The sequence below is a fragment of the Amblyomma americanum genome, chromosome 1 (assembly GCF_052857255.1).
Source record: "Amblyomma americanum isolate KBUSLIRL-KWMA chromosome 1, ASM5285725v1, whole genome shotgun sequence".
NCBI lineage: Eukaryota > Metazoa > Arthropoda > Arachnida > Ixodida > Ixodidae > Amblyomma > Amblyomma americanum.
In genome coordinates, this window is record NC_135497.1 from 141573502 (window position 1) to 141593390 (window position 19889).

Below are 19889 nucleotides of genomic sequence, written 5' to 3' on the forward strand. Positions count from 1 at the left end.
AGTCGGCGGCCTCGTTGCTGGGATTTCCCAAGTGCGCAAGCATTCAGATGAGCTCAGCGCGTTAGAATAGGTGGGGGGGGGGGGTGCACCAGGGATTGTGCAGGGTGGTGAACCCTGTTCCTGGCATAGTTTAGAATGGCTGTTTTTGACTCACTGATGATGTAACCGACATTTGTGTATGCCAGAGCAATAGCGGTCTTCTCGGCTCCCTCAGGGGTGGTGCCTGAAGGAAGCTCGAAAGTTAGGGAGGCTATGTGGGGGTTGCGGACAACCGCAGTGGCTCCATGCTCATCGCAGGTGGCATCCACCCAAACGCATCCCCATACCATTTATGTCGCGCTGCCTCGCGCGCCTTTCTCCGACCTTGATTACGGTGGGGGTGCATGTTCCTCGGTAATGGTTTGACATGGATCGAAGTGCAGATCTGGGTAGGGAGTGTTCTTAGTGATGTATTGTTTGCGGAGATAGTGATGCAGGCCTATTGCTGATTGAGTATGTGTCGTCCGGCAGCACCTAATCAAAGGTTCTGGGCTTGTATGTGGACCTCTCGAAGTTCTTGTAATGTTATGGACTCCGCGTTCGAGCAGTCTCTTAATTACAGGGAAGCTCACTTGTGGCGTGCACCGTAGCGGTGCCCTAGCGCATGCCATCCGCCTTGTTTGCGGGAGGTGCGGGATTCGACCCCTGCCGCCGCGTACCCATCGGTCTCTAATGTTCCCCTGGCCTGGTGCTCAGATTCTGTGAGATGAGATGATTGGGAAATTGGTCTTGACCCTACCGCGTGTACGTCACCGCGAACACCCAATAGCCGTTCGAGCGCGCTCCGCACAGGTGCTGGTGGAGTGTCTGCACCGTGGTGTAAGAATATTTTCTTACACCATGGTCTACACTCAATCGCGAAAGCGTTCAACAGCTGCGCTGGTCAAACGCATTAATGAGAAAACAACCGTTGAAGCATTTAATCCAACTCTGTTCTGATGGTCCACCGGTACCAGGCGTGGATATGGGTCACTCTTGGAGAGGGCGGTTGGGGGGGGGGGGTCCGTTTGAACCATGCATTTCTTCGACTTTTTTTTGTAAAACTAAATTGAGTTCAGCGTGGTTTTTCCTGTATAAAATTTCCTCTCGCTTTGAGGATTGGGGGCGAACATCCTCCACCCCCTCCCAATATCAGTGTACGAGCACATGGTGAAGCCACCGCGCTTCGTGCCGCACGTCGCGGAGATTTCACCTACGGTTAAATTGATTATCAGCTGCTAATTGTATATAACATGCAACTTCTCCGAGGCTTCTTTAAGCCGTCCTCGTTCGCGTTGGTAGCGCCAGCATACTTGCATTCGTTGTGGCGCTATGGAGCGCTGTCACCATCAGTAGCGGCGCCCTCTTTTTGCCAAGCAACAAGAACAGGAGCTTACACGCCTCCAAGTGATAGAATACACGCCCCCAAGTGATAGAACAGCCTTGCTCTCGCCGTTATTTCCAACTCATGCTGGGACTTTATTGCGAATATATATCGTTTCGTGTTGCGTCACACCAAACAATTTTTTTTTCTAGTAAAACCAAATGCTCGCCATGGCCAGTAGCCTGGCTTGCCTAATATACATCGTTAACTTAATCGGAACTCTGCAAGCCAAATGGGAATTTCGGTAGCGGTGTCTCAGGCAGTGTCGGCGAGGGCGTCCTCGTCGTCGAACTCTCCCTCGACGTCGGCGGTGGCCTCCTGGTACTGCTGGTACTCGGACACCAGGTCATTCATGTTGGACTCTGCTTCGGTGAATTCCATTTCGTCCATGCCTTCCCCAGTGTACCAGTGCAAGAAGGCCTTGCGGCGGAACATGGCTGCAAATTAAGACGGGCACCACGAATATTAGTTGTTTTTGTAGGCTTTCACGAATTGCAGCGGAACTTATACAGCTAGTTCAATTCTATCCGTCCGAATTATTTCCACCAAGTTACCCAGCTGTTCGGATTTTTGTTTCTGCGCCAACAAGTCCAGCTTTCTCCGGCAAAAATTTTGAAAATTGGAAAATTGTAAGACACTGTTAAGGAAATATTGAAGGTAATGGTCCATTATTCTGATATGTAGCAAAATCTTCCTTTTAAAGTGTTTCCAGCGATCGCACCGGAACGCTTTTGAAGATAGCGAAAACGTGAATAGAAAAAAAACTAAGAGACTGCCTCGGGTGATCTGCGGATATATTGATTGTTTTAGTGAAATCTTGCATTATACGAGAAAACTGCGTTCATGAACGGCTTCTTGCTTAAAAATACTTTTGTCCATAATTCCTGAGTATCCGATTTCAAAAAGCGCCTTTCTCGATCATGAGGATCGGATTGAGCGATGGCGTCCAAAAATAGGCCTGCCTAAACTTGCAACAGAAGTGGAATAATCCAAGTTTTCTTTTGTATGCTGAGCGGCGGCGCGGATTAGCGTGAGGAGGGAGTGCTCACACACGCTCGCCATCTAAAGGGCGTAACTACATCCGACATTTGCTTTTAATAAAAATCGATTTTCGGCTCTTTATGGGGTATGTAGATGTTTATCCGGCAACAAAATACGCATTATGTCGAGAAAATTGGATTTAAAAATTTTCCCGCTTCTCGATTCAAACTCGTGACGTCGAGACAAGCGAAATTCGTGACCACCGCTTAGTGAATAGCGATGTAGACTAGCCTCAGGGATCCACGACCAAAAAACAAAAAAGGAAGAAAACTCTTGAAGCACTGTAGTTTGCTTGCAAAAACGGTCGGTGATGGCGGCATCTGTATTTCATTTTTTGACCTTTACCTGGCTAGGGAAGGGGACGGACCTTTGTCCCCGTTTGGGTTGTCCACTGTTCGGGTTATAGGTGCGCAGGGTTGAATGGGGGAAGTTCTAGAGATTGTGTAGGGTATCTAGGTCTGAGGTAGCTCACTCCCCACGGCACGGGAACAAATGCCCATCTCTTTCCCTTTCGCCTAGCCTTAGTGGTAGAAGCTCCGTTTTTTACTGATAAAAGTGTCTTTCGCAATTAGAACGCTGCTAAATTTCCATACAGGCCTACTTGAATTTGTCCTCAGAGTCTCTTTAAAGGTGGCCGCTTCGTTACCTCTTTATGAGTGATTTTTACGGGCACTGCTAAATTTGTAACGTCGGAAACATTACCCCTCCTTGATACACGGTCTGCACTTGGTGAACAGGGAAATGTCGCGCTTGTCATCTGAGATGTTTAATGAACGGGGTCGTTCCTTGCAGCTTGTGGTTTGTCAGTGAACTGCGCGTACAAAAGTTTTGCCGACACTGTTTGTGACGTCATCTTTGTCACAAAAGAACACCGCATCCAACACACCCCTGTTTTGGTTTAGGTTTTCTATTTTTGCTCTTTGATGATTGTTTTACTCACAGTTCTATTAACAACAGATTGCAACGAACAGAGAGGGCTTTAAGCAATATTACGGGAGCGCCACCTTAAGATTAAAAAAAAATAATAATCCCAAAGTTGCCCTTGAACGATGAAGTAGGCGCTCTATGCAACTGCAGAGTGTACGTGTGAACTGCATGCTGTGCTATGAGTAGAATGTAATTCGAGCAATTCTGATAAATGACTGACCAGTGAATTGTTCTGAAATGCGCTTGAACAGCTCCTGAATGGCCGTGCTGTTCCCGATGAACGTCGCAGACATCTTGAGGCCACGGGGTGGGATGTCGCAGACGGCGGTCTTGACGTTGTTCGGGATCCACTCGACAAAGTAGCTCGAGTTCTTGTTCTGGACGTTAAGCATCTGTTCGTCGACCTCCTTCATGCTCATGCGGCCGCGGAAGATGGTGGCTACCGTCAGGTAGCGGCCGTGGCGGGGGTCGCAGGCGGCCATCATGTTCTTGGCGTCGAACATCTGCTGCGTCAGCTCTGGCACGGTCAGCGCCCAGTACTGTTGGCTGCCTCGGGACGTGAGTGGTGCGAAGCCGGGCATGAAGAAGTGCAGACGCGGGAAGGGCACCATGTTGACAGCCAGTTTGCGCAGGTCAGCGTTCAGCTGGCCGGGAAACCTGCGTGTGTATGGTTAATTAAGTTGCTTTAAGACTGTTTTTTTTTGCGTTAAGCACCGCGAACAAGGGCCTGCAGGCGCCGCGCCATTCATGTCCCCAATTGTGCTACGAAGTTATACACAACACAAGCTATTCCCTCTTCAGGTGTGGTGAAGTAGTTTGCAGGCCTAAGCGCCTGTGGCCATTGTGGGCATCGGGCCATTCGTCGACGGCAGTGATCGGTGCCACTCACTACAGCTTCGCATATAGAGATGTCGAGTGACAGTAATAGACTACGATCCCTGAGAAAAGAAAGCTTCGTCACCTGAGGCATGTTGTGACTCCGGACATTGTGACAGAAACCAGGTGGTTGAGGTCCCCGTATGTGGGAGTGGTGAGCTTCAGGGTTCGGAAGCAGATGTCGTATAGCGCCTCGTTGTCAATGCAGTAGGTTTCGTCGGTGTTCTCCACCAGCTGGTGCACGGAGAGGGTGGCGTTGTAGGGCTCGACGACGGTGTCGGAGACCTGCAGTTTTGAATGCGCTTGAATTCGCACTTTCTGTCGACGTGGTGCAAAGCCTACCACATCTATGCACAAGAAAAATTTTCTCATTTTTAAGCACTGTGATTCTTCGATTTCTCGCTACCATTGTCGAGCATTAAAGGGACAAGAAATTATTTTGATGGTCAAATTCTAGGGCAGCGATCAGTAGAGGTGGCCTTTGTCAGTATTAATTCGAGTCAAATTCAAAAGCTCTGCGTGGACCCTACACACACCTCCTTCACGCCCCGACGTCATGCAGATGCGGTGGCGCTGATGTCAGTAGCGCCTTTGGCACGGCAGGCAAAATAGGTTCCGCCTGCCCGTGCCCACCAGCTGCTGCAGCTGCTGGTGGGACTGCGCAACTGCATCATGCCCGCGCCTCGATATGTTTCTCGCTGATAGATACCGCATTAAGGAATGGGCCACGGTAGTAAAGCGCGAAGTCTGGGCCTCGATCGCCGCTTCCAGGCAATGTACTTCGTAGCTGGGGAGTTGCGTTCATTCTCATGAACATCAGCATAGTACGCTTATAATTGCTTAAGGGGAAAAAAACACAAATGTCTGCGCACGTAATTATCACGTCGAGCCGTTTTGGTGTTCACTGGGCGCTGACAGGCTGAATCACCACCAAGGAATGCGGTCTTTTGTTGATAGCAGATAATGCTTAAACGTGTGTGGAAGTTATACGATCATATAAAGCCGCGTTCATGGCACATAATATTCACTTCAGGCCATTTCTTAATATGGCCGACATAATTACTTGGTCTGTGTAGAAAGAAGTCTGCTAAATTGTGTCGTTTTTGCACGGCCACGTTGGCATGTTTCTGTACGTGTGCTAAAAGCCACGTGCTTTTTCACTGCATCATATGTCATAAGCTGTTTCATGAGGCGGTGCATGATCGCGAAGCTTGTTTGGAAAGAAGCAGCCGCGATCGCATTGCCCGAGTTGATGACGATGATGATGACCTCAGGCTTAATGGCACATACCCACGGCGGGGGATTGGCCAGGGTGCAATGCTGATACAAACGCACTCATGGCCAAGGAGTGGTGTAATTGGATAATTTTGTGACCTAGACTCGAATTTTGATTAAAAATCAAGATTAAAAAAAACGGAAATGAAAAAGCAGGGAATTCTCATTCTAGCAGAGGAATCTACCTGATGCAATTATATATTCGTGAATAAAATCGCACACTGGTTTCAATGCATATCCCTTGGCGCTTGCCCCGAAGGAGAGGAGAATCGGAATAAATAGAGCAAGCCCCCGTCGAGCGAGGGGATCTCTAAGTAAGCTGTACGGCGAGAAGTTAACCGCAAAGAGGAAAAAGTTATCTATGGACTCAATTTCGCCAAAGACTCAGATAGGGTGGTCAGAAATATCCCTGATCGACATAAGTAGAGATTTAGTCGTGGTATTCTGCAGCGCAGTAGGGTCGTGGACACTTCACATTGCCTTGAACTGCACATCCGCGCACTCCAAGGAAATGCCAGGTGTTGAAAATTCGCTGCAGCAAGGAGAGGCTCATGGCTCAAGTAGTGGAGACGCTGGCTGCAGTCAAGTAGACAGTATTAGGGACGAACGGGACAATAGGTCCACCAAGGGCGGACTTTGCAAAAAAATCAACTCTCTCATCAGAAGCAATGCCACAGTGCCCAGGGACCCAGTGAAAGCGTACTTTTGTAATATGTGGTGGAACAAGAAATTGAAGGGAACGGCTCATAGGAGTATCTCTCGATTTTTCGAGCACTATCAAGACGGAAAGGCTGTCTGAAAGTATAACAACCTGAGAGATACTGCAGGGATTCCTTATTAAGGCCAACTCAATGGCCAGAAACTAGGCGACAAAAATAGGGGTATAGTCAGGAGCCCGAAATGAATAACTCTATTCAAGAGCCCTTGAGTAAATGCCAATGGCTGCTTTTTTTTTTTCTGGGAGGCGTCTGTAAAAACGGCAGTATGGTTAGGGAAATTATCCAGACACTCCTTAATAAGCCCATTTAAAACATTTGCAGGCAGATTCTTAGCATTCCTTGGGAAGGTGTCGTCAAAGGGGACTACTGTATCAGCCCGGCGGTGGTTAACTGGTACTACAGAATTTATTGATACAGAAATTTTTGACAGCAGGGAATTAGTGAACACAACCTGAGGAAGCTTATACCTAGGCCAAAAATTACCAAAGAATAGAGATGGGTTCGTTGTAAATATAGGGTTAGCCAATTCAGGAACAGGCTCCAAAGACATTAAAAATGTCCGCACAGTGAGAAGCTGAGCCGCAAATTTAGATCAGGTATCCGCGCCTCCAAGTACAGCGCAGCGTTAGCAACTGATTTAGGCAGACCTAAGCAAAGGCGCAGAGCGTGTCGCTCAATAACAAACCGGGGTTGAAGCTTGTACCTTGTGCACCCAGAAAAGAGAACAGAGCCAAATTCAAGCACACATGTCTTGTACAGAAAGAGCAAAGTGTCCCGACTCATACCAAATTTTTTGTTGCTGATCCTCTCCAACCGGCCAAGGGCACGCTCACCTTTAAAGCACAATGCTTCTAATCAAGTAGGGCATAAGCATCCGCGCGCGAGCACCTATCGCGCTGAATAATGTCCAAGACACACTGTTCATCGGCACGCTTTGGGCAGGTGGGATCGTCAGCTGCGTGATCAGACTTAGAAGTGCAGACGTCTGAAGCATGAGCACCGCCGCAAACGCGGCAGCGCGTTGCCGACTTGCAAGATTTGCCACTCTGACCAAAACGGCAGCAGTTCTTACATTGTAATGGACGGGGCTGCAGTGGGTCAACACGGTAGACAATGGGCCAGACTGATTTCCCATCGCCAAGAGGACTCCGCAAAAGTTGCTATAGCAGACTCAGTTGGAATACGAGAGCCTCCAGCCTCTGTTGCAGCGGTAAACTGAGAGGATGCCCACACCGGCATCATGGAAGTCCAAGAATTTCTTCTGGCGTAGCGGAGGGATACACACCGCGGATTATTCCTTTTACGCAGGCGAGTTGCTCGGGAATAAACGCTTTCACCGGGAGTGAGGCAAAAGAGGTGCACTGCAGCAAGTCTGCAACACAATCCAAATCAGGTGATTTGCACAGAATTCTTCTTTTGGCAAATGGTCGAACCTCGGAAATCTCAAGATATCGAATGGTCGCTGCCTTCAGCTGCTCCTGGATCATATGAGAGTTTTTGATCTTAATTAAACCATCTCCTACAGGGACCAGAGCCACAGGGATACGCTTGGCAAAAAGAATTTAGGCAAACTGGCGAACCAGGCTACCGGACCTGTGCCCGAGGAAGACATAGCCATGTCCGTAAGCCTAAGAAACATGAAGCCTACATCCAAAAGGGAAAAAACCTGGCCAAATCCCCCACTCGCGGAACGGCCTCACCAGGAGTTTACAGGATCAGCAGCACCAAGACACGCTTCAGCAGCGAGGCCACCAAGACACGCTTCAGCAGCGAGGCCAGATGAAGCGGGAGGCGACATAGAACAGCCGTAGAACAGCGTCGGGTCGTATCAGCACAATGGACACTAAGGGCCGTTGTTGTTGTTGCCTTCGTGACATGGCACATACCCACGACGGGGCATTGGCCAGGGTTCAGTGGGGAGACCCCATAGAACAGGGTAAATGGTGCCAAGCTATTTTGCCTTGGGTGAAATTTACGAGTGATTAAAAAGAAAAGAAGGGCCCTTTCTTCTTCTTTACCGAGTTGTTGTTGTTGCTGTTGTTAGCCTATCAAAAGATGGCACATACCCACACTGGGGGATCGGCCAAGAATCGGGTGGCTATTCACCTGAACGCAGTTAACAAAAAGGAAAAGCACGTGGGAGCATAACACCTGTGAATTTTTCGTCATGAACAGAAAAGGGATGAGTGTTTTGATTTTAAAATTTTAAGAATAATAATAAAGAGAGTGATTAAATATTAATGATTTAGTCAAAATGTAATAATTGATAGAAAAGAAAAGGTTGAAACACTTAGCAAGGCAGTCGGTGAGATTCTATCAGGAAATTTTGAACAGCGGTGCAAACAGATCTGTGGCTGAACCCAAATGTGGTGGTGCCAAATGATAGCAAGAGCGGGCTGCTCAAACTAAGGCCAAGATGCTGCAAGGGCTCCTCCAGCAACCTTTTTCTCAGTGAGTTGAATCGGCGACAATACAGCCAAAAATGTTCAATGGATTCTGGCTCACGGCAAAATGCACAAAGGGGAGAGAGCGCCAAACCCGACTTGTGTAAATAGAAATTTAGAGGGGGGATGCGGCAGCGTAGCCTCGTCAGTGATACTTCAAGCTGCCGAGAGCAACAAATTTTCCTGTTCCAATAATATTTAAGGTGCTCATAATCCGCCGATGTTAAAAGTGATGTGTCTTGCGAGCTTAAAAACGCACGTCGCCGAAATCTAGATGCTGTAATGTAGGCTGTAGCCGGGATGATTGGCAACACGGGGCCGCTGAGGGAAGCCTTTGCGAGATTATCAGCAATCTCATTTACTGTCACACTGCTGTGGCCGGGAACCCATACTAAATGAACAAGGCTCAAATGCGGAGGAAGTAGGGATAAGAAAGTTGATAAAATGGGACCGTCAACCTGTGCAGCGAGGGACGAACACAAAGATAAAGAATCAGTAATTACTGCAACTGCTGTAATAGAGGGGTCTAGCTTGCGTAGAGCAAGTACAACTGCTAGAAACTCTGCTTGAAAAATAGGGGTGAAATCTGGAAGGCGCAGAGAAAAGGACCAGTCTAAATGGGAGCAAAATATTCCCACACCTGCTTTTTCATTGCATTGCGATGCATCAGCGGCTATTGCTATATCGGTTGGTAGGGTCCTCAGATGATCTTCTAGAAGGCCATTTAGAATACTCGGTGGCAAAAGTTTTGCATTTTTTGGGAATATGTCGTCGAAAACAATGTGAATAGTGGGCCCATTCCGAAGTGCAGGAAGGATATCATAAATGTTTACATCTAAAGGCTGAAGTAATATTTGCACAAACACTACCTGAGGGGAATTGAAACGAGACCAGGGGACACCAAAAAGGGAGGTCGGCTGAGAACAGAAAATGCTTTGGGAACGGTGGAAATGGGATTCATAGATCCTGAGGTAAGTTTGCACAGTTAAAAATTGAAGTCGTGATAAGAGAGACGGAATGCGGGCTTCAAGGTACAGCACATTGATAGCCACACATTTTGGAAGGCCGAGGCACATGCGAAGTGCTTCCCTCTCTAAAAGGACGAGAGGGCGAAGTTTAATGTAGCCGAGCCTGAAAACAACACTGATCCAAATTCTAAAATTGGCCTGACATACATTATGTAGATCATTAATAGCGCATCTCTGCGCATGCCGTACCGGTGATGACATAATCTCCGTAACATGCCCACGGCACGAGCCCCTTTCGCCGCGACATGGTCAATGTGAGGTCGCCAGGTGAGTTTGTTGTCATAAATGGCCCCTAGGTATTTTAGGGATTGAACCTGCGCTATTATTTTTAACTGGCAAGTGAGAGAGACCACTACAGGAGTGAATAGAGGGAAAACAAGAGTAGCGCACTTGCCAACATTTAACTTCAGGTGTAATGCGCTCAACCAGTGCTCAAGTGTATTCAAATATGACTGCAACAGACCATACAGAGAATGTATATCCGGCGCAGCAGCAAAAAACGCAATGTCGTCCGCATAGACGTAAGTGCGTACATGGCGGTGGAGAGGAATTGAGCTTAACAGAATATTAAAGAGCACAGGAGAAAGAACAGCTCCTTGCGGTACACCTCGCGTTTGTCTATACCTCTCTGAATGAACACCATTATGGACGCAAAAGAATTCCCTGTTATGAAGAAATTCAGATATCCATGCAACTATACAATCTGGAAATTGAAGAGACTGTCGCCTATGTATCAGGATGGAGTGTTCTACACTGTCGTAAGCTTTGGCGACATCTAACGTAACCAAAGCCGCGACCAGGCGTTGACGACGAGCAAGGATAATTCTGCTCTCAAGATCAGCATGTACATTCCATATCGAACACCGTGGCCGGAAACCGAGTTGGCACGGGCTGAGTATACTTTTGCGGTCCACAATGGCTGACACCCGAATTAGTAACAACCTTTCTATCAACTTTACCACGTTTGATGTTAATGAAATTGGTCTAATATTATCCAATTCATAGCCTCCACCCTGATTTTTAAGTAAAGGGATCACCTTGGACAGCTTCCACTCAGAAGGTATCCAAGCGTGTTTGAGAGAGTAGTTTATTAGGTGCAATAAGGAGTTGGGAGACTCTTCAAATAGAATCTTGAGCATCTTTGTGGTAACACCATCAGGGCCAGGAGCAGCAGCTGGCAATCTGTGGACAACTTGTGAAAGCTCTGATAGATTTACTTGTGAGTCATTATCATTTGGTACGACTGGTGCAAACAACAATGGTCGCATAGGTAGTAAAGACGAGAACCTCTTTTGCAGGCCTGTGGCTATTAAATCAACCGCCTGGATAGCTTCTACAGGTGACATAACTAATGACTGAAAATTATGAGAGGACATGAGCTGTTTCCTAGACCGTAGAAAACCGAATAGTGCACGTCGGTTGCCCGCCTTTGAAAGATAATCGAAGTGTTCTGAGTCATATTTTTCCTTTGCGCGAGAAACTGTGCGTTTAAAGGTGGCTGCAATAAATTTATAATCACTCCATTTATTCGGACATTGGTTATGAAGAAGCTTTTTCCATGCTGCCTTCCTCCGCCTGTAATCTCTTGTACAGTCCGCATTCCACCAGTTAGAAGAATTCTCTTTTATTGGCCTCACCAGGAACTCCGACTTTTTACGGCTTTCCTCAATAGCCAGACATATTCTTACTGACTGGTGGACCTCGGCGATGTTAGACCCTGGAGCAAGGGCAGAGCGCAACGCCGTCTGAAATCTGTCATAATTTACATGTGACCGCAACTGAGAAGACGCCGGAGTAACACGACATATGATATCAAAATGAATAGGTATATGATCACTTGAAGTGCCGCTATCAACTGTCGACCAATTCGTTACGCCAATTCCAGGACTAATGAACGTGAGATCTAAAACAGATTGAGTGTGTGAGCGAAAATAAGTGGCCGATCCTGAATTTAAGCACATCAGGTTGTGATCAGAAACCCAGTCCCAAAGGCGCTTGCCGCACGAATTAGTCCTAAAACCCCAAGACACATGGTGAGAATTGAAGTCCCCAGCCGCGAGAACTGGGTTTTTACAGTTTACGAGTAAAAAATCCAGAGGTCTAACATCCTGGACTCCATTGGGGAAATAACAATTTGCTATTGAAAATGGAGAGCACCCAGGAAGTACAAAGTCTATTGCCAAAATCTCACAGTCAGGAGACATTTGTTGAAAAGATACCACTGCCCTGTGGCAAAATTTTGAAGAGACTAAAGTTAGTAAACCCCCGCCTCTTGACTGGCGGTCTAGGCGAAATGACCGGTAATTTTTGATATGAAAATGTTTGTCAGCTGAAAGCCACGTTTCTTGCAGAATTATAACATCCGTATTAAGCTGCGTAGAAAGGCAGTGTAAATCTGTGGAAGCGGAAAGAATCGAACGACAGTTCCACTGCAGAACTCGCAACGACGCTATGGTTGCGAAAGTCTAGCAGCAGCAACTGCCTGCTCCAAAATGGTATCCTTGGGTTTAGTGCCAAGCTGCTGCTTCTTTGATTTTAGCTGGGTGCCCTGAGAAGACAACGAATGAGACATGGGGGACCCACTGCGCTTAAGAAGCCGCGCATCAGGCTCCACCATCTCGGAATCATACATTATATCAACATCCCTCGAAGTACCCGAGGTAGGTACAGCGGAAGGGACAGAAGTTTGTTCCTGGGGTTGTGATGCTACTGGAATTTGAGACCGGATAAGAGGAGAGGTAATTGTTGCCGAAAGAGGTGCCAAACTAGCCTGCACGGCATGTGTAATCTGAGTCGCTAGAACATTTGTAAAGCACTCCGACACACTTGCGACAATCTTTTCTACCATTTTAGACATCGAAGCCTCCGCAGCAGCCGCAATTGCCTGGGACAGCGTTGAGTCTAGCATGACACCTTGCCGAGCGGTCGCACCGGCATAACCGTGGGCACGTTCTTTGACCTCGGAAATAGCGTCACGGCGCGAACAGCGTTTCCTGTCAATTATTTCCAGAATTTGAATTTCCTGAGCTCGAGAGGGACAATTTGAGTAGTTTGCAGAGTGCGCACCACCGCAAAGGCAACACTTCTTATTCTTCTCAGTGCAGGTGCTTGTTGAATGACCATCCCCACAGTTGCAACACCTCAAGTTGGATTTGCAACCGCCAGCGCTATGTCCATAGCGCCAGCAGTTGTTACACTGTAGAGGCCGAGATGATAATGGGTCTACTCGCAAAATTAGAGGCCATGCCTTGATTTCAGATGGGCAGGAAGTGCCGGCAAAGGTAGCAATCACTGATTCAGTGGGCATCCGCACGTTGTTTACATCCCGGCTACAGCGGTGCACAGCAACAACACCTGCAGCCGACAGAAGCTCAAGAGTCTCTGCCGGATACAGGGAAGAGTCTACACCTCGTACAATACCTTTCGTGCACGCCAGATGAGAAGGGATGAAAGAACTTACCCGAAGGGAGGCAAAGGATGAGGATTTTAGTAAATCTCTTACACAGGCGAGGTCTGGCGATCTGCACAGAATGCCACCGCGTCCAACCTGGCGAACCTCTGAGATTGACTCATAATGAGAAGTCGTCGACTGGAAAGCAGCCCGAACAGCACCAGGGTTGTTCATCCTGATAGCACCACCATCCCTAGGCACCAGCGCGACAGGGATACTGCCGACACCACTGCGCAAAAAAGCTTCCAACGGTAGGAGATCAGTTGACAGAGAAGCCGACCAGAGAAAACTCCCCTGGCCGGGAGACTGGGTGGACATAGTCCGGACACACTGCCTTACCGCGCAAAGACGCAGAAAGAAAATGCCACAATCAGCCACCCGAAACTTAGCCGATCGTTCCCAGCAGAGCAGAGCCGTCGGGGCAGCGATGAACAGGACGAACGCGTCGAGACGGAGCTCTTAGGAGGAACCCCGGGGATGTCTCACTTCGTAGCACCGGTACAGCGCCCGGTGTCTTTGGTGGCCGGCGGCGATCGAGTCTTCAGCGAGGGCCCTGCGCGTGCTTTGGGAGCCTGTCAATGCTCCTATATCGTCAATGCTTCTATATCTTCTTCTTCGTTTCTTCTTCCTCGTTTCCAGTTGCAGCGTGATTTTGTCTTCGTTTTTGCCATCGCATGACAACGGCCTCCAAGGTATCTCATAAAGCTAGCGCAAATAGATGAGAGCACACGAAGCTGCGTCCAGCACACGTAGTTGCAGGCGAGTGGAATTTTTCGGCTTGAGCCCCTGGGTCTTTCAATCAGACTCCTGCGTTGCTAGGGAAATGTTTCGGTTTGGTTTGGTTTGGTTTATGGAGTTTTAACTTTCCAAAGTGACCCAGGCTATGAGGGACGCCGTAGTGGAGCACCCCGGAAATTTCGACCACCTGGGGTTCTTTAACATACACTGACATCGCACAGTACACGGGCCTCTAGAATTTCGCCTCCATCGAAATTCGACCGCCGCCGCGGCCGAGGTCGAACCCACGTCTTTGGGGTTAGCAGCAGAGCGCCATAACCACTGAGCCACCGCGGCGGCTATGCAAACGTTTCATTTAGGGGGTACACTAACAGAAACTGTCGGGTGAAACAATGCAGCGAGATTGAGAGGAGACGGGGAAATTGAAAGTATTTTCGTTATTTATGCATGAGATGTAACCAAATTTGGCACAACTGTGAACTTTTTATGCTAATTTCAGTGCTGTGCTTTATTTTCAGCTGGCTGGTACAGATGTTGGGTTATTATAATTAACACCGTCGTCAAGTCATCTCCGATTGTAGAATAATTAAGTAGAAAGTGCGCAAATTTTTTATGCCAGCATGTTCACAAAGCCCTGCTTTGTGTGATGACGCTACTGTTCTTTTTTTTATGCAAAGTACGTATGCAAACAAAAGTTAAACTCTAGCATGCATATTTACGTGAACACATTTCTTAGAAAAATAACTTCAACATGCTACTGCATGTGTACAAAAAATTGTCAGATTTATTACACTACTCAATATCTCAGGACCGCGGTGGTTCAGTGGTTATGGCGCTCAGCTGGTGACCCCAAAGACGCGGGTTCGATCCCAGCCGCCGCGGTCGAATTTCGATGGAGGCGAAATTCTAGAGGTCTGTGTACTGCGCGATGTCAGCGCACGTTAAATAAGCCCAGGGGGTCGAAATTTCTGGAGCCCTTCACTACGGCGTCTCTCATAGCCTGAGTTGCTTTGGGACGTTAAACCTTCATAAACAAAACCATAAATAAATCAACGTCTCAGGATTCATTCGCAGCAAATAGAATCATTCTATTTTTATTCGTTACGAAATTACGAAGGGATGAGTGATGCCAATCGTAGAAAACGTGAAAGCTGAGAAAACCAACCTTAAAGTTTTTTCTCTCGTTTGCTTCGTTCACCCTCGTAGCTTTTTCTTTTGGTCAAAGAAATGCGGCACTGCAATCAATGGAACCTCTGATCTTCTGATCATTCCGCTTCCAAGTGATACTAAGATAGTTGTGCACCGTCGTCGGAAACCCGTGGAATTCGCGATGCGCCGAGGCCACCAGAAGAGCGATTCGCTCAATCTTCGACGCCCACACATCAAAAAAGCGTAATTTTCTAAATTTCTACTGCACAAAAAAATTGCGATCAGTTTGGCCATTTTAATAAGGTGACAAATCGGCCTCGTTGGTGCATGATCTTGTGGCGAAAAGCAGCGCTCAAACGCGACAGAGGAGACTGGAGACACGACGCTGTCCCCACTTGCCTCGCTGCGCGGCACGTGTGTCAAGTGACGGTGAGCGCACGTCTGCTCCGCCGAAACAACGCCAGAGCTTCTCCTCACTGCTATCCCGAAGTGGAATTATTCCGGCTAGTGCAGAGCGTCAAAAAGTGGTTATTTTATTCCACGTCTAGCGTAGAAATCAACGGCAGCAACGCTTTCTGTTTGCAACTGATCATATATACAACACACAGTGCCAAACAATATCTCTGAATAGGCCGTACGTGGTCAACGCGAGCCTGTGCACTTCGAGAAATTACGAAGTTCAAAGCATCAACAGCATCAACCACTTGGTGATTCGCAGAAACCGACAACGCGCCTACAAGCCTACCGCGAGCCCGCTAGCGACTGCAGTGACACCTTGTTTGTTTGCAAACATGCAGCAGGTCTGCGAGAATACGGTGGCCGCAGCTGGCAAAAGACAGGGTTAATAGGAGAGACATGGGAGAGGCCTTTGCCCTGCAGTGGGCCTAGTCAGGCTTATGGTGATGATGATGGTGCAGCATGTCTATAATTTACAATTTCTATTTAAATCGCTGCTCGCACTGACTCGCAGTCTGCTAGGGCGACAGCTCACCTCGCATTCTTTGCCTTAGCACACTATACTTAGCCGCTCCTAACCCAAAGATGTCAGTGGGCAGCCTGACGCCCACTGCCCATTGGGCATGCTCAGGTGGCGTGGGCGGGAGTGCGCTGCCCCGACCTGTTTTCTGTTAGAACGAAAGCAATCCTAGCCAACCCCTAACGATTTCGACGATGTCTCACGCGGAGAAAATGAAGCCTCAGCCAGACTCAGTAAGGAAATGGGTGTGCATGGCAATGAAGCTCAATTCTGGGGATGGTTCTGCAGGGTAAGGACAGCAACACATGGTATGGCACATGATGGTGTATATTGTGTATGGGGGTTTAACGTCCCAAAGCGACTCAGGCTATGAGGGACGCCGTAGTGAAGGGCTCCGAAGATTTCGACCACCTCGGGTTCTTTAACGTGCACTGGCATCGCACAGTACACGGGCCTCTAGAATTTCTCCCCCATCGAAATTCGACCGCCGCGGCCGGGATCGAACCCGCGTCTTTCGGGCCAGCAGCCGAGCGCCATAACCACTCAGCCACCACGGCGGCCCTGATATGGCACATGAAGAATGTCCCAAACATGGTTAGGACGCCCGAAATTTGCCCTTCGAATGACCTTGACCGAATTCGACTGCCGGTGAATCTGGCTGTTCTCAGGTGGAAGACAGGCTTCACCTCGTCTCGAAATGGAATTGGCCCACCTCCAAAAATAAGAGTTGGCCCACCCCCTAAAATTTGAAAATTGACCTACGTTCGGGACCGACATGCGACACCCCCAGAATGGGTTTGGCCCACCCTCAAAATTTGGGAGGTCCACCATGCTTTCGCGCACTATTTCGTGCTTAGCAATGATAAACCGCTAGCCATTTTTTTTTCGGCACGTCGTTGTGTAAGAGTTGAGGGAAGCTAAGAAGCATCATTTTTAATCGCCGATATCTTCGGTGTTAAAGTGCTGTAGACACCAAAAATTTGCTCGCATGTTTTCTGCTTTCAAATGATGCTTTAGACATTAGAATACATGTATCGCCGCGTTGTTTTCGCCTACGACCGATAAATAATATATAATTGAATTTCTTCTTTCATGCTGTTTCGGTTTCATCAACCGAACGATGGCTGTGACGTGTAGTTGGACTTGGAGTATCGTGAGGCAGGAAAAAAACGCCAGTATGACTGCTGATACGTCGTTTGTTTTTATTCCAGCTCTTGAAGCAGGCTTGTTTAAGCGTTACAGTGAATTAAAACTACGTGTCAGCGTTTATATTGCAGTTTTTTTCGTGCCTCACATGACCTAAAGTCGAACTAGATGCCACAACCATCGTTCGGTTGATGAAACCGAAACAGCATGAGGGAAGGAATTCAGTAATCAGTGATTTAGCGGTTGTATGCGAATACCAGACGATGATCCATGTATGATAATGCCTAAAGCATCATATGGAAGAATAAAACGCGCAACTAAATTTACATGTCTGTAGTCTTTTAATGAAGCTAGCTTATAATTTTTTTGCTGTTCGGTGACGAGTGATGGAATAGCGATCGCTCGTGCGCTTTTCCTAACTTCAGTATATGCCATTTCATGGTCCCTTTAAGGTTACAGCCGTCGTGCGCTTGCACTCTGCAGCTGTTTTCGCGCCATTCGTTTGGCAGCAGCGGTGGGTGACGTAAAGTCTCGCATCTTCACGAGCGAGTGCGGTGTTCGATACCACCGTAGTAGGTAGACATCAAGAAAGAAAGCTCGCTGAGGTCACCACATGCGGACGTGGTGAAGCCTTCATATCTGACGGCAGTTTAATAATAATAATAATAATAATAATAATAATAATAATAATAATAATAATAATAATAATAATAATAATAATAATAATAATAATAATAATTGGTTTTTTGGGGAAGGAAATGGCGCAGTATCTGTCTCATATATCGTTGGGCACCTGAACCGCGCCGTAAGGGAAGGGATGAGCGAGGGAGTGAAAGAAGAAAGAGAAATAGGTGCCGTAGTGGAGGGCTCCGACATAATTTCGATCACTTGGGAATCTTTAACGTGCACTGACATCGCACAGCACACGGGCGGCTTAGCGTTTTTTCTCCACAAAAGTTTGCGTCTCGCTGGAATTGATGCTGTCCTGGCTTAAGACACGTGCCGGCGGCGCGGAAGCTGTCACGACGAATGCTCACCTTCGGGGAGGGCATGACGCTGAAGGTGTTCATGATGCGGTCCGGGTACTCCTCCCGGATCTTCGAGATGAGCAGCGTGCCCATGCCGGAGCCGGTGCCTCCGCCCAGGGAATGGGCCAGCTGGAAGCCCTGCAGGCAGTAGCAGCTCTCTGCCTCCTTGCGCACCACGTCCAGCACGGAGTCCACCAACTCGGCGCCCTCAGTGTAGTGGCCCTTGGCCCAGTTGTTGCCGGCGCCGCTCTGGCCTGCGAAAGTCACCGCGCATATGTACGCCACCTGCATATCCCCGCGCTGCTGGGAGCCGCTGTTTTGAGCCAATAAGCTTTGACCAAAAAGGTAGCCGCTAAGGCGCTTTGCGCTGAAACCTTTCCTGTTTCTACGCGAATTTTTCTTCAGTCGCATGATAGTGAAGCGCTCTTCAGATCAAATTCGCCGACCTTATAAAATAACTTTTCATATTTCAAGATGGAAACTCAGCGCTCAGGAACGTATGTCAGGCGCATAGGGCAGCAAGCTTCGTGTTGCAATGGTCGCCTCAGTTGCTGTTCACTTGCATTTTGTACGCAGCGAATTTGCCACCGAAAGAGTGGAAACAGCCAAGATTATACAGCCGACGATGAATGCCGATTCTGAGCACAGGTACGAGCAAATCGAGTTACCTTTGTTAACCCTAAGCTGTGGCTGAACCTAACGAACACTACGATGGGCTAAGAGCAGCTGCTGCAAGGAACTTCCGGCTAGGGACGGCTAGAATTAAGCCCGGCTCCCCACGAACCTTTGCGCACACACGTGCAGCTGATGACGTTGAGCTGAACTTGATCAGTACATGCTAAAACAGCAACGAAGATATGAAGCTAAAAGAGACGCTTACCGAATATGAAATTGTCGGGCCTGAACAGTTGACCGAAAGGTCCCGATCTGACGGAGTCCATGGTTCCTGGCTCCAAGTCGAGGAGGATGGCACGGGGAACATACTTGCCGCCTGAAAAATACAAAGCAGGTTTTTTTTCTTTACAGCCGTCAGTATTTTACTACCGTTGCGTGAACTGGAACATTGCCAGCAAGTCTGCCACGCAGTTTCTAATGCTGAACGCATGCGGAGCAGACGAGCGCCACCGAACAGGGAACTGTGGGGTCGCCACATGGGGCATGTCTGCATGCGCATAAAGGCACATAGACATAATGACGAAAACATTTCGATGCCGCTGCGTTACACGACAGAGCAGAACGTTTTCGAGCGCTCATGCACCATTGGGAGTGCGTTTGTGATGCTATCATCATGATCAGCATTCGCAGCCCCTTTGATAAAACTTACATTTGCACAGTAGGTATGCTATTAGAACACATACGGTATTCGTCCGTCATGCTTCTCGTCAAAATTTTCAATGAGGAAATAGTATGTGTCGAAAGAAATGTGCCAAAAACACAACTATAGTCTGTTAAAACTCAAGAATGTAGCGGCGAATGCTCTTCTTAAAGCGCCTCCAGCCAGTCGCTTCGGTCGGTTTTCATGAGGCAGGGGCTAAGCACGAAAAGGAAAGAGTACGGCGTTTGTACCCGTGCCGTGTGGAGTGCGCTCTTCGTTATTCGGGTTATGAGAGCGGAGTAGCTAAAGGGGGAGTTGAAAAGACGGTGCGGTGTTGCTAGGGCTGAGGACGTGTCCCTTTCCTGCCTAGCTGC

At 48.1% G+C, this 19889-nt stretch overlaps 1 protein-coding gene across 1 annotated transcript; it reads right to left on the minus strand.

Annotated features, from left to right (window-relative positions):
• Positions 1 to 1657: 1657 nt before the first annotated feature.
• Positions 1658 to 19574, minus strand: LOC144113879 (tubulin beta chain-like). The gene is made up of 6 exons (XM_077647255.1): positions 19559 to 19574; positions 19081 to 19191; positions 18210 to 18454; positions 4332 to 4531; positions 3591 to 4027; positions 1658 to 1839 (listed from the first exon to the last, which is right to left on the minus strand). Exons 1-6 carry the CDS (start codon positions 19572 to 19574, stop codon positions 1658 to 1660), a joined length of 1191 nt encoding a protein of 396 aa, XP_077503381.1.
• Between the last annotated feature and the right edge of the window lie 315 nt (positions 19575 to 19889).

What these genes read in the sequence shown, in the direction of transcription:
- LOC144113879 (XM_077647255.1), bottom strand. An exon ending in GGAGTCACAACATGCCTCAG is followed by an intron (nt 4,028 to 4,331) that starts GTGACGAAGCTT and finishes ATACACACGCAG; the next exon opens with GTTTCCCGGCCAGCTGAACG. An exon ending in CATTTCAGAACAATTCACTG is followed by an intron (nt 1,840 to 3,590) that starts GTCAGTCATTTA and finishes CTTAATTTGCAG; the next exon opens with CCATGTTCCGCCGCAAGGCC.